General features: G+C 41.4%; 2 protein-coding genes across 2 annotated transcripts in view; both read left to right on the forward strand.

Annotated features, from left to right (window-relative positions):
* The window catches only part of nos1 (nitric oxide synthase 1 (neuronal)), a 30,202-nt gene extending 28,655 nt beyond the window's left edge, over nucleotides 1–1,547 (forward strand). The window contains exons 27-28 of the mRNA XM_029509981.1: nucleotides 69–187; nucleotides 1,415–1,547. Coding sequence (XP_029365841.1) covers nucleotides 69–187; nucleotides 1,415–1,430 — 135 coding nt within the window. The 3' untranslated portion in view covers nucleotides 1,431–1,547. The remainder of the gene's footprint in view (nucleotides 1–68; nucleotides 188–1,414) is intronic.
* A 3,484-nt stretch (nucleotides 1,548–5,031) lies between these two features.
* On the forward strand, nucleotides 5,032–14,477 carry lrrc74b (leucine rich repeat containing 74B). The gene is made up of 10 exons (XM_029511400.1): nucleotides 5,032–5,208; nucleotides 5,759–5,954; nucleotides 6,556–6,698; nucleotides 8,064–8,196; nucleotides 9,612–9,818; nucleotides 11,324–11,433; nucleotides 12,333–12,448; nucleotides 12,736–12,814; nucleotides 13,580–13,675; nucleotides 13,762–14,477. The coding sequence occupies exons 1-10, from the start codon at nucleotides 5,107–5,109 to the stop codon at nucleotides 13,876–13,878; spliced, it is 1,299 nt and encodes a 432-aa protein (XP_029367260.1). The 5' UTR covers nucleotides 5,032–5,106; the 3' UTR covers nucleotides 13,879–14,477.

Below are 14,477 nucleotides of genomic sequence, written 5' to 3' on the forward strand. Positions count from 1 at the left end.
TCATATTTCCCTCTTATCGCTCTCTTGTCCTCACTACTTCTCTACCTTCATCACTTTGTTCTTATTAGGATGAAAATCGCTACCATGAGGACATCTTTGGTGTCACCCTGCGCACCTATGAGGTCACCAACCGGCTTCGTTCAGAGTCCATCGCCTACATTGAGGAGAGCAAAAAGGACTCAGATGAGTAAGTGTTTTTTCATTTTCATTGACTGTGCTATCCCTTTTAAATTTCGTAAGAATGGTGGATTGAAGATTTGAAAGCTGTACTTGAAGGGGAAAAAATGGAAAAACGTCTATCTGAAACCAGAGGGTTAGACCGAAGTAACTGCTGTTCTTGTGAAAATGTCAGCACTGAGCAAAGGTCTTAGAGTTAATAAAGGTTTCACTGCAATATTCACATAGAACATAAGAGATGTTGCATGCAGTTTTAACATTTAGGCTTTACCATAACACAGGTGACCTCCACAATAGATTTTATAGTTACCTGCTCTCTGAGCCTCTCTCCTGCCTACAAATAGATACTGTGATTTGGTTGATGGTGTTGAAGGGCCATTACAAATCATCCTGCAGGGGTCATCAATATCAATCAGTGAAGGTTGATTGACCAGCATGACGACTCACCTTCTTAAATATCTTAACCTATCCCACCTAATCCTTAAATATACTAAACAAAACCTTTATGTATTATTTTCCAGTGTTCCTTCACTGGCCCATTATTAATCTGCCCCTTTGGCGGATTTAAGACAGCGTAAAAATGTCTAGTGTCCACACATAATGCATAAAACCAGGATCATTCACTTGTCTTGTCTGCAACAGTGCTGAACTGTGTGGGAGTGTATGATGTGTTATTTATTCTTTTTTGTATCAGATCTCTCCAGCTGGTTAGCTCACATTTCAGAGGAAAAAAACGTGTTTTGGCAGAGCCCATTGAGATTTATCTCCACCAGCAAGATTAGCTCCATTTCAGAGAGACTAGAAGGAGTCCAGCTCCGATCTGCAACCTGTAGTTGTTGGTGAGGCTGATTTGTTATCAGCCTCGGTTTCAGATGAAAGCAGGGTGGGTAACCATGGAAACCCCGTGGATAAGGGCCTCTAAAGTAACAGGATTAGAGCGAGAGCGAGTGGCTCTGTTCCATTTCTGTTTTTGTTTCTGTCGTTATTTGTGCATATTCAAGATTAAACACTTCATGTACCCTTGCCATGAGAGCAAAACAAGGGCCCTACATAGCCACTGTGGCTCATTAAGTACCAACATAATGCATCACAGACGACGGTTCCTGTGTGGATGTCACTTGAATTTCACATTAGGCCATCAAAGCCCCTGCTTGTTGGATGAGTAATGACTGTAACATCTCTATTTCTATGTCTCTGTCTGTGCTGCTCTCTGTCCGTCTGTCTTTTTCCCTCTCAGGGTTTTCTGCTCGTAGGTCTATGAATCGGGGGGGACTTACTGACAACAACCAGTCTGGAAGACACAGCAACACTGGTTAAAGAATACTGTGCCAATTTTTCTACTGTAAAAAAAAAAAAAAAAAAAAAAAAAAGCAAACAAAAAAAACAGTTTGTTTCTTCTTCTTTTTATACCAGTTTAATGTTTCTGTTGGGCTCTGCGGTTCTGTCTGTAACAAGTTGGAAATGTTCTGTTCTCTGAAAATCTGTTTTTGCTTGTTGATGATACTTCCAAAAATTATAAATTGATCATTTTGATTCATAATGTGTGCACCTAGTGTAATGACCTGCCTCATTGTGAATGCATGACCAAGACAAGAATATACTCAACAAATATAATATACTCTGTGTTATTGTTAAACTAAAAAGGCTTTTATTGAGGTTTTATATTTGCAAGGAAATGTATGGTGTCTAAGGAGCATTAGGGCTGAAAATCTATTTGGGCTGTTGAGCTGTTATTGTTGGGTTTTTGTTTTGTTTTTGTTTTTTTTTTTGGTTACATTCAAAGCTGTAGTTTCATTTTCAGTTATGCGTTAGAAACATGAAAATGATGTACAGGCATGCAGATGCATTGTCAGATTGACAGGTCACCCTGAGTAATGAAAACAGATGCTGTCGCAGCCTCAACGAACGCATTATCTTGCTCTTCACTGGCAATCCATCAAAATGCATCAGCCTCTCTCCTCCAACTGGCCTGTCCATTCTATCACAATACAACGATCTCATGTGTCCCAGCAGAACATGCCCACCCACAGCTGCTTTGACGGGAGCTGGGAGGGCATAAGCTGGAAGAGGAAATGTAAACCTCTGTCTCTGCATGTTAACGTAAACTCCAATTAAGAAACACAAACGTCTTCAAGGTTCTCAGGTTTTATTGATTCATGGATGATTATTCTGCATATTGTTTTGGAAACTGTGCTTATTCTCTTACTTGCTGAGCGTTAATTGAGAGTATTGACACCATTCCCATGTTTTTGTCACAGCAAATATAAAGCTGCAGCTGAGAAAATCCAGGAAGTCCAGTTTGAGTAGATGCACAGCTTCTCCGGTAGAATTGTACAATGTCGGCAAATGATCACAACAACTCATGTACATTTGATGATGTGCTATAAGAAAAGTTGAACCAGGTTCAATATTTTAAGTTGTATGAAAAGAAAACGTAAACTAACCTGCTTCCAGTCTTTATCCACATAAGCATCGTATTTATAAGGATTAAATATACAAAACAGCGTGTGAATTCAGCTTTAGATTTCCTGGTAGGAAATTGTTCTATTTAGATAAATTGTAAGCATTGTTCTAAATTGTAAGCAAACCGGCTTACGTCTACCTTACAAAACATGACATGGTCATTCATATCTCACCTTCCTCTCTGCAATATGGCATTTTTTTTTTCTCTTCTCGGATGTTAAGCTGTTTCTTTAAAAGAAAAAAAAAATGGAGGGAGGCAAAAAAAAAAAAATTCAGTTTTAACACCCAGTGTTGCACAGATCACATCTGACAGCTGTCAACTTCATCACCTACTGAGCTTTTTAAAATTTGCATCCCAACTCCTCGGCCTCTTGCCTTACATTAACTCTCTGCCCAGATGCAGCAAAGTCATGCTCTCTTTTGTCTCTGCAAGATGTTTTTTTTTTTATTTTTTATTCTCTCCACAACCCCCGTGGCTCACACGCCACTCTTTCACTGTGACCCGACACCTCGCCCAGTAGCATCAGCATGCGCGTGTGCGTTAAGTGTGCCCTGTCAATCATCCTAAGTGTGGCTGTAAAGATGCATGTGGTCAGGTGTGTGTTTCTGCATGTCGTCTGCTGCTGCCTCGTCCAACTGGTTAGATTTTAAAATGACTGACTTCAAGTGCTCGCACGAGCCTACAGATTTAAACTGGTGACAGGAAACTGCCTGCATGGTTTTGAGTTTTGAGTCGTGCTGTTACTAGTGTCTTGGCTCTGAGACCCGGAGCGATGCAGCTGTGGTCATTTGCTGCTTTCCACTGAGTCAGGGTTGTAAACTGAATATATTTGTGCAGTGGGGGGGGGGGGTCACTGTTTATGGAGCACTCTGCGGTAACCTGTGGCTTCTCTTATCAGCTTCTTAGGTCTCATTCCTTCCCTTTCTTTGTCTGCGATTCAAATTAAAGATGGCATGATCCTTGTGACGTCAAAAACAACTTCTGAGAATACATTTTCTTTGTTTTTTTGTTTTTCTGAACCAACTGTTTTAACTGCCAGCAAAATAAATAAATAAATAAATAAAAGGGGGGTGGTGGGCAAGCCCCATTGCCTCCCCTCCTCCCCCCCGTTGCTAACTCTGGATGAATGTTTCCGCTGTATAAGTTGTTCGAACTGATTTAGTTTCATTGGGATGAGAGCTGTCAAGAAAATGTCTGGTGTTAAATGTGCAACAGGAAAACGATTGATACGACATAGCCTCTATATATAGCTTATATATATATACATATATAAATATATTCAAAGACAAAGTATAGAATATTAAGAATACCACTTTGATCTTTTCTAAGAATGTATTTTGATTATGTAAATGAGCACTATGATTCTGCTTGATTTAAAAAAAATGACAAAAAAAGGCCTGTTGAATATGGTGTCTTTCATATCCTTTCGGTATGGGGATAAAACAGCAGCATTACATAAATGCATGGTGATCTTCTGTCTCCTGTTAATATCTAAAACGCTCTATCTGTTTACCAGCACTGTGTCAGTCAGTGAGACTATTGTGAGGTCCAGCCTTTTCTCACGGGGGCTTTGGATGCTTCATAAATTTTCTTGAGGGGTCTCTTCCTTTCTTTTGAAATTTTGTTTTTGTTTTTCTGTGTTTGCATATTGCTGCTGCAATGAAAAACTCTGATCCAATCAGCCTCCGCTATAATGACCTTTGTTGTGTAATTGATTGAGGATATTCCATTTTAATGCATCAGCTGCAAGGACTTTGCATTTACTTACAAATAAAGAGAAACATTTACAGAATATGTCAACACAGTTTCTCGGCTTGTTTTTTCTTGTTTATAGAAGTGCTAAAGCTAGGGAGGAAAGGTTTATTCCTGTAGCAGGGCTTGTTTAAGGTCAAAGCATTTTACTTTGAAGGTCAGATTTTAAGATGTTAAGAGTATTCGCCCTGGGAAAGAAAAAGAAGGGGAAAAACAAAAACAAAGCAGTGGCAGCAAACGGGCGAGATGCTTCCCCTCCTCTTCCTGTCTCAGCAAGTGTTGGTCGTCACGGCTCAGGGAGTTGGCACTCAAAGTACTGAGATGCCTCCCGGCGCCATGGCGACCTGTCAACAAAACAAGCAATGCAAAGTTTACACAAGGAAACCGATTGGTAGGCAGTCAGTCAGTGATGTCTCTAATTAGCCCGAAGTCTTAGACCCGCCCTGTTTCAGCAGGATAGGTTGCACAAACACAGGCTGCACAGACTGCAGGTCAAATGCAGTGCAGTGATTTCAGTCGCAGCACAGATATTTTACAGGCAGGTTGGATCCAAAAGCAAACAACCTCCTTCTCCTCCTCTGACCCAAAAACGAAGGAAAGAAATCAAGCAAAAATTAGAAACTGATGTACTCATAAGAGCAGCAAATGTGTGTGTGTGTATATATATATATATATATCCTGAGTATTAATATCTCTGAGTCTGTGTGAAAGTCATGGTTCATGGTAAGAAGTTGGCCAAGGAGACGCTGCTGCCGTCTGTGCTGGAAGAAGATGATGACGCAGAGATCGAAAGTGGGAAGCTGCACCTGGGGGAGGTAGGAAGCCGACAATCCGGCACAATCTTCAAACTCCTCAGCAAAGGAAGTGCGAGCAAGTAGGTAGGCAGGTGAAGCCACGCAGAACTTTTCTGTATTAAACTGAAAAGGTAGACGCAGTCTAACTTAGATATCATCCAGCCATGAAAAACAAGCTGCCACATCATTATTTTTGTTGGCGCTTCACCTTTGACCTGACCATTTCATCTGCAGTGTCCTTCATCTTGTCCAGTATCACTCACATGCCAGCTGATGGGATTTCTGAGTAGCCTATTTAGAGAACCCAGAACGATATATGATGGAGCTCGCTCAGACATGTTACAGTAAATATGTTTTGGACCGCAAATGAAAGGAATCAGAGACAGCTGACAGGGGTTAAAGGCGAGGTGGGATGGGTTGTTACAAAGGCTGTAAGGACACGAGGAGGCGAGCTGATCCGTGCTGTAGCGATCGGTTTTTAACTCAGCCATCAGATCTCCCCTCCCAGCATGCCAACAGCAGCCAGCTTCTACGAGTCACGATGTCTCACTTTCTCACTCTCTCCATCCAGCTAAGAGCGAGCCGGACAGAGGTCGACGTGCGTGGGCCAAAGGACCAGCGCTTCGGCTCTGATGGGAATGTGCTAGACAGAGGTGAAAGAGAGAGAGAAAAGAAAGAGGAGGAGGAGGAGGATGAACAGGAGGAGCTGGGAGGAAAAGAGCGTGTAATCTCTGATGAGGACTACGACACAGATTTGGAGCTGGAAGGTATAAAGAAAGTTGATTTTTAGACAGACACAAGAAAATAAATTAGGTGGGAAAGTTATGAGATTTTCTGATAAAGGATACGATGTGCAACCCTCTTAATTTGAAAAAACCTATTATTTTCTAAACCTTGACACGAGCCTCACAAAGTATTTTGATAGTGTGATTTAATTTGATCCTGATCAGAACACACACTGATAAGGCGAAGCGCTCCTGTCACCCCATCTGTTTATCTTTTCCCTGCTGCCTTTCCGTCTTCTCCATCTTTAAAGCATTTCAGTAAAAAAAAAACAAAAAAAAGAAAGAAAACAAAACAAACTTCTCAACACGCACACCCACACATGGAGAGCACTGTTCTGCATTTTAATGACTTCATCTCGGCCCTCATGTCAGGCTTCCTTTTCACTAGGAGTGGAAACCATCTGGTAAGAATGAGCCCCCCCCCCCAAAGACAGGGCCAAATCAGTCACAACGGAGTTTGCAATATCACACTCAAAAGGGTCATCCTCCAGGGGAACGTGACACATCTCTGCTTTTTCAAAGAGGCAGCCTACTGATGGCGAAGGACTCAGACAGACGCCACAGTCTTTTGTTTGTGTTGCAGGTACTGAGGAGGCGTATGACCCGACAGGGAAGACCAGCTACATGGAGGCGTGCAAAATGTTTCAGGTGGTCCCTGCATTCTCCTTCCTGCGGCAAATGAAGGCTAGCGAGCTGTCCATGATGCATTATGGGCTTGGGCCTCAGGTACTTTAATCATGAATTGTAATTGTAATCACTGTAGGAACATTATCAGACGTGCTGCAGACTAGAGCAGATTTTTTTCTTGTTGTATTTAGATATTTTTGTGTGATTCTGGCTTGTTCTTACAGTATCTATAACAACTGCTTGTCTATTTCAAATGAACATGCAGTCCAAATGAATTTTATACTGTTGCTGCAGCCAAGTTAAAGATGATGACACAGTAATCTTGCGTTCACTGTTTGTTTCCGCTGCCCCCAAGTGGATAAAAAACATCTGATACTGCCAGTTGAAGGCATTTGGGAGAAGGTGTTCCTGTTTCTGAAGGGAAAGGGGAGAAGAAAATATTAATAAGCCCGGGGATGAAAAAGCTACAGTCACTTCCATCCATTGCTTGAGACTGTTCACCTGGGCGGGGGGGGGGGGGGGTTCAGAATTTTTTTGAACATCCTGGCTCCCATAGCTCGTGTGATTAAAACGTCCATGTGAGTTGGAGCGAACGCAGACATGTTCAATAAGATTGGACCCAGACCAGACCTTTGTTCAGTGAGTGACTCATTAATTCAAAGTCACATTCTCCTCCAGGGGACCGCACTGATCATCAGGAGGAAGTCTGGGCAGCACTGTGATAAGTGCAATGCCTCTGAGCCACAGAGTTTATATATATACATATTACTACACAGTAATGAGCACTCAGTTAGACTACATGCAGAAATATAACCTACAGTTTTGTTTTTTTGTTGTTTTTTTTTTGTTTTTTTTGCACACTTCAGCAGTTAATGGAATCGTTTTCCTCACACTTCAATACCAATCGGACATTATTTTAACAGGTAATCGATGTTAAATTGCTCTGTAGTTGTACATCTCTGACTGTTTACATCCTCTGCAAGTGAAAATGGATTTCCAGGAGTGTTTAACGTCACAGTTTGACATCTTATCAGACTTCCGCTGGTCCATAACGCTTTCAATTAAAGTTGAAAAAGTAAATCCGCTCTCTAACAAGCCATTTCACAAGGTTTTGGTTTGGGTAACATTAATCAGGCAGACTGAATTGCATTTCGAATAAATCCCATTTGTGATTTCATAGAAATGCAAAGTTAAGAAAGTTCCTTATTCAAATTTTTCCTCATTGATAGTTTTCTTCTGGAAACTATAATTTTCATGTTCTGAAAAACCCACCTCCCGCCTCTGCCTCATTTCTCTCAGACAGGTTTAATATCCCTCCTCGCTGTCTTTCACTCTGCCCGCCTGCATCAGTACCCTGACTTTTTAAACAGGAAAACAGATGAGAGAGGGAAAAAAAAAAACATGCTGCAGTGAACAAGCTGAAGAATTTCACTTTGAGGAAAAGGCTTTGTTGTGTATTTGCAGGGCACCAAAGCGCTGGCGGTTCCCCTGGTAACCAACACTTCAATACTGAGGCTGAACCTGCGAGATAATTGGATGGAGGGAATGGGTGGAGCTGCTATAGCCAAGATGTTAAAGGAAAATTCTTATATTACAGGTGGTTTCACAGGCCACTCGAGCATGCACACATTTTCTCTTCCTCTTCCTCCGACTTTATCTCACTGTTCTCTTGCAAAAGCGCCACCTCACACTCCCACTCGTGAGCCACTCTCACCCCAATTACATGCCACAGCACACGGTTTAACATCTGAGGTCCCTGTTTAATAATTTTTAATGTCAGTCATATGTGCAGTTCAGGAGCCAATGTTGTGGGGGGGGGGTAACTCCTGTGAGTCACGCAGTCTCTTTAGTGCGGCATTATTTTCTATTCAGTTTTTAAGGGGAAGGCCGATTCTGTGAGGAGGCAGAATGACAAATTAATCACAAGTATAAGCTGCATTTTGCTGATGCTACAATATTAGCCAGGCATTCATTTCAATGAGGACAATTTCTGTTTGATTTCAAGTGAACACTGAAAAATCTGAAAGCTCTGAGATCAAATAATCTGGGAACCACAACAAAAGGTGGCAAGCAGTAATGTTTTTATCGCATTTTAGAGCTGGCCATATGATAAGCTGAGATAGCGGTTCCCAACATGGGGGGCAGATCCTACAGGGGAGATACTACAAGTGGGCTGACAAATCATTCACTGTACAGTTTTGGTGAATTGATGGTAAAAATGTGTTCCTTTAATTTGTTTTGGTTATTTTCTTTGTTTCTCATGTTAAGACCTCTCGCTGTGAAAAGTCAGTAACAGGCTTTTTATGGGTGATTCTATTCTTTTCTGTCCGTGCATGTCCGCTGTCTTAGTTGAATTTTGCTAAAGGTTATAAACTGAAATATGACAACTGATAGCTGGTTAATAACTGGAAGAAGCAGGAGGAGTAAGAATCAATTGCTAAGTAACAAAAAAAAAAAAAAAACCCACAAAAGTTGTGTTTTCAGTTCACTCTCTGAACGCTATTCTCATTAAAATAAACACTTCAGGATTATTTGGCTTCCTGTGAGGTCAGATTTGGTTAATTGGATTTCCCATTTGGGAACAATGCAATGACCTAATTAATCCAAAAATACCAACCTGCTGGTGGCATCAGATGAGAAGGCCAAAGGGTCGCCACAGTGCATAAGATTCATCCTGCTGATTTATCTCAGTCTGGTATAAAGTTCTGGACCGACTGGGGAACTAAAGACTCTTGCTCCCAGCGCAGCTTAAAATGCTAAGTGTGACCTTTAAATTAAAGGTTCACCATTAAATGGTACAACCTCTTTTGCACTGTTCTGGATTTTCTATGTTTCTTCCCCAAGGGAAGCACCTTGACGCGCGATAAGGGAGAATGTCTAAACATCCAGAGCCTTTCCGAGGGGTGGGAGTCATTTTTGGATGTTTCCCTACCAGATGGTGTCACAGGATGTATTTCAACTGCCCTCTGTCCACCACGTTTGACCTTTGAACTGTGTATGTATGTATCCCAGAGGTGGACCTATCTAACAACCATCTTGGGGATTACGGGGCCACAGCCATGGCGGCTATGCTTGAGGAGAACAGCACCCTGATCAGCCTGAATCTGTCAGGAAACCGCCTCACAGACCTGTCGGCTGAAGCCCTCGGGCCGGCGCTTGTCGTCAACACCAAGCTGCAGCACCTGGACATCAGCCACAACGCTCTGGGAGAGCGAGCAGGTAGAACGGGCTTTAGTTTAAATGCAGTAAACCGATGTTTTTCTGTGAGCCTGTCGTACGTTGCCAGTGCCAGATAACTGAACTTTTCACCCAGAAATTACATCATTAAATAGCAAAATACAAGAAAAGAGGCCTGATTGAGTCCAGCCTCTGTAGGTAGAGCTGATACACAGTATGACAAAGCTACATGGACAGCTGAACAAAGAATGTGGATAATCATATGGAAGGTGTCCATCTTTAAGACTTACTGGAATTACCCAGTTGTTTGGAATATCACCATGTGCTGCAGGATTAAGACTTTACTCAATTTCCAGTAAAGTGCCCACAGCCCAAACAAGCGAGATCAAAAGTACGCAAAATATAAAATCAGATATGAGTGCATGCATTATAAGATAAGAAAAAAGTCAGCTTCCATTTTATTTCATCTGGACATCATTTTAAAGAAACTCCATCTACATAAAAAAAAAAAAAAAACACATTTCAACTGATCTTTTAATCAACATTAGTACTAAACTAAATCAATGTTACTCATCTGGTCTGGGCTTTTGTGTGTGTGTGTGTGTGTGTGTGTTAAAACCACAAATAGCTGTGGAAAGCCTACGAACAGGTGAATGCCAATTCCTCCAGTCCTGGTCCTCCGAAAATTGAAAATAGAGTAGGTCCCTTTGAAACGATCAGTTGTTGCAAAGGCTGCAGATTCATGTAACACTCCCATAAACGCAGGAAGAGCTTTGCTGTGATGATGTAGCTTTATCTCCGAGCAGTTGCAGGACAGCAGACAGCAGCAGACAGTGGCATTCAAAGGTCAAGAACATTTCGCCTTTATTAAAACCTCTTTCAATTATCACGCGGATGAGCTTTCTGACAGGCACCTTGTGGAAGAATGGCCGGCAGGGTTTGCTCTGAGCATCTGATGTAGGTAATTGAAAATAAATCTGTCTGCAGGAGGGGCTGGGGGGGGGGGGGCACCATGGCTCATTGCCTGTTACATTTCATTCCTGCATATTCAATTCTGTTTTCTCCCCACGCTGAAATATCAAAGGACATCCTCGTGTGGGCTTTGAGAGCACTCCTCCATATAGTGGGTCCATGAGAGAAAGTATACCACTCAAACACTGACATTCATGCTATGGTGTTATTGCTTTTTCAGCCAAGCGCACTTAAAGTGTCTTTCTCTGTGATGATGAACCGCTGAGTAGCGTGCGCAGTCTTATCCCCGTGATAAAGTGGGCGAGATGATGATGTGCGGATCCGTCTCCTCGGGATCTCTGCTTATGTGGTCCTCATGCCATGAAACACATAATCACACCATCTCAGTGCAGATGTGATAAATGGCATGTAAAGAGCGCAGAAGTGGGTGTTTGTGTGATTGATTTCAAAAAGTACTTGTGTTGTTTTGTTGATGTAAAATATTGTGAATATGCTTTAGACATAAATCAAAATTTATATCACATTCTTTTCTTACTGCTAGTATTTCTTCTTATGTTGTATGTTTTCTCCCCAAGGGCAAATCCTCGGAGACGCTCTGTCGGAGAACACCGGGTTGAGATCCCTAAGTCTGGCCTGGAACAGCATTCGAGGGAGAGGGGCTGTGATGTTAGCCCACGGCTTCAGGGTAATGCACCTAGAAATCAGTGGTTGAGCGCTATATTGGTTTCTGGACTCATGCAAGACCTCCGTAATATAGTGAAGGATCAGACCAGGATCCTTTTGGCCCTTCATTATCCATCCAGGAAAAGCAAAAGCATTGCTTGTGTCAAATTGAATTGATCAACTCTCTTAAATCAGGCTGCAACAGCATCACTGAAGTGTGACAGTGAAGTTGACCGGTAAAGTCTGCTTTGAATTCCGTGTTCCAGTTTATCCCAAAGGTGCTGGCTGGAGCTGAGCTCCATGACCCCCCCTTTTTTTTAGCAACACGATGATGAAAAAGTGTTTATATCATCCGGGCGTTGTGTGTGGATTTAACGTGCCCTTCACTGGATGAGGAAGCCTTGATGCCACGTTGAACTACCCCACATAAAATTACACAAAAATCATGGGACACTTAATAAGAGCCATTCAGAAAGTGAACTGACAGTGAATTTCAGATCAGAAATCGAGTTTCTCGATAGCAGGATGTTATCGTGATGTCATGGTGTTTTTTTGGTGATGCTGCATTTTCCCATGGAGTTTAATGATAAGGTCCAGTAATGCAGTTTGATAGATGATATCATCGGTGAAACTGCTCTCTGGTTTTGTGTTCATTAAGCTTCACGCAGCAGGAAAGCATAGCAGGCATATTTTTCTTCCTCTCCATATCTTAGTGACCAGGATGGTCAAGAGGACCCTGATCGCTGGCAGATCTGAGTGATTCGTGTCCCGGTTCATTATGCTGCTCTCTCACTGGCTTTGGTCTTCAGTTAATTTTGTTAGAGAAAATGTTGAAACTTGACATGTTGCAGTGTTTGAAATGAACAGGCGTATTTTCCAGGATTTCCTTTCACTGAACACATATTCTTTTCTGTTTTTCAGGGGAATGATTCCCTCAGAACAGTGGATCTATCATTTAATGGCTTTGGTAAAGAGGGAGCCGTTGCTTTAGGACAGGCTTTGAAGGAGAATAACGCTTTGGAGGAGCTGAATGTGAGGTATGAGCCTTTTGTCATCTCTGTATCTGATTATCAGATAGTTTTACCATAACTGAGTTAAAGTAACAGAGGCTGCAGCTTCACCTCAGGTAATTATATCCTAAATCACGAACAAGAGCAAATGACATCTCGTTTAACTTTAAGCAAAATAAAGCTCGCCTCGCAAATTTCCAGACAATTGTGCTCCATGAATGAATGATGCCATTTCAAAAAATCACACTTCATGATTGCCTTCCTCACACTCCGACACACAATTTCTTTGTTTCCTGCTTTGTTTCTTGCCACAGTAACAACCGAATACCCCCTGAAGGAGCCATCCACCTCACCGTGGGCCTCAGAGTAAACAAGACAATCAAATCCCTGAATGTAAGCTGTTGGAAAGAGATTGGCTCTTTCCTAACAAGCAAAGGGAAGCATCAGTGGATAAAATTGAGTAAATAAATGGATCACTGTGCTTTGTTTTAATTTCAACAACAAATCTTCTCGGGGGCTCGTCTCAACTGATTGAAAAGAAAAGAAAAATTATAGTGAAGACACCAAACTAAGTTACAGCCTGAGTGTTTGATATTGAGTTGCTTACCTGCTTAATAGTTGCTTAATAGTTTTGGAGCTTGATTGTATATGCAAAAAAAAAAAAAAAAACAAGAAAGAAAGAAAGGAAAAGGTTTGATCTATATCCACCTGACAACACACGCTAGGCCGAATACATTTCACACAACATTTCTCAGTTACTTAATCTGCTTGAATCCTGAAGTGCAAAAAAAAAAAAAAGAAGTAGTTATGGGAAGTTCGACGCCAATGTATTTGATAGTGAAGACTCAGGAAGTTACTTGCCACAGGCTTGAGATCTGTATCTGTTACTCCTGCACATAAACTCATATAAATGGCCAGAAACAGATCGTTCCAGTGAATGTAGTAAATTAAGTCTTCTCTGGTTCCAGAGTTGATTCACACAACAGCGTACAGCATCTAACACTATAATGTTGAACTAATCCTTTAACCTGCCAAATAGAAGACTTATTTTGAGACAGACAAGGTATTAATATCTATTTTTAAAACTCATAGCAGCATTAACAGTATCAACTGTTCCATATCCATATCCTTGTAATTTTAATGTTTGTCTTTGGCTAGATGGGCAGGAACCCCATCCTGAATGCTGGATGCTACAGCATCCTCAAGTCTGTACAAGAAAACCCAGATTCAGCCATGGAAGCGTTAGACTTTGCTGTAAGTCACACATGCTGTAAGAATTTCTGAAAATCCTCTCCTTTTTTGTTGAAGAAAAACACACTCACTGGCATCTCTCTTCCCAGGGCATCCCGGTGAACCAGGATTTTGAAAACTTGCACACGGTCGTGAAAGAAATATTCCCTGCACTCACGATAAATCATGGGGGCAGAATTGGCACATTCAGAAAAGCGAAAGCTTGAAAAAACATTACTGTAACTGCTTCACTTTTATGCCAGAAAACGTCCCTGTTGATATTTTCATCAACAGATGAGCCAAAGCATATATGGCTGCTTGGATATAATTTTTAAGAAGTTGTTATTTCTTCCTTCTTGATAAATTTTCCTTTGAATCCATAAAAGTTGTGCAATATTTAATGAAATAAAAAATTAGTCCAAGGTAAGTTGGTCATTTTCTGCAAGAAATGACAAATAAACATCATTTATGTATGAATTATACATGAAAAAACAATCCAGATATTTAGTTTGAATCTTTTCAGGTATGATCTGATGTTATATAATGTCAGTGGGTAGAGTGACGGAGAGGATCAGAGAGCACAACATTGTGTATGAGAAGAGCTGAAAGTGGGTTGCACAAAAAGGATTTAAGTACTGCATGACTAGTCTAACAGAGAACTCGGCTTTAACAGAACCGGCCGTCATTAGATAATAGACCTGTTTACTGCAGCAGGACAGCTCAAATAGTGTCAGATACAGTAAGCAGTCATTTGGAGACGTGTCCCTCCCACACATCCCCGAATATGACCAGTCATTTTATTTCATATTATTTTTGTATCTGGTTA

Source organism: Echeneis naucrates, chromosome 9 (assembly GCF_900963305.1).
Source record: "Echeneis naucrates chromosome 9, fEcheNa1.1, whole genome shotgun sequence".
Lineage (NCBI taxonomy): Eukaryota > Metazoa > Chordata > Actinopteri > Carangiformes > Echeneidae > Echeneis > Echeneis naucrates.

Excerpts from the sequence above, each read along its gene's own strand:
- lrrc74b (XM_029511400.1), top strand. The coding sequence starts at position 5,107 with ATGGTTCATGGTAAGAAGTTGGCCAAGGAGACGCTGCTGCCGTCTGTG. Across the intron at positions 6,699-8,063 it reads ATTATGGGCTTGGGCCTCAG|GGCACCAAAGCGCTGGCGGT; the intron begins GTACTTTAATCA and ends GTGTATTTGCAG. Across the intron at positions 11,434-12,332 it reads TGTTAGCCCACGGCTTCAGG|GGGAATGATTCCCTCAGAAC; the intron begins GTAATGCACCTA and ends TCTGTTTTTCAG.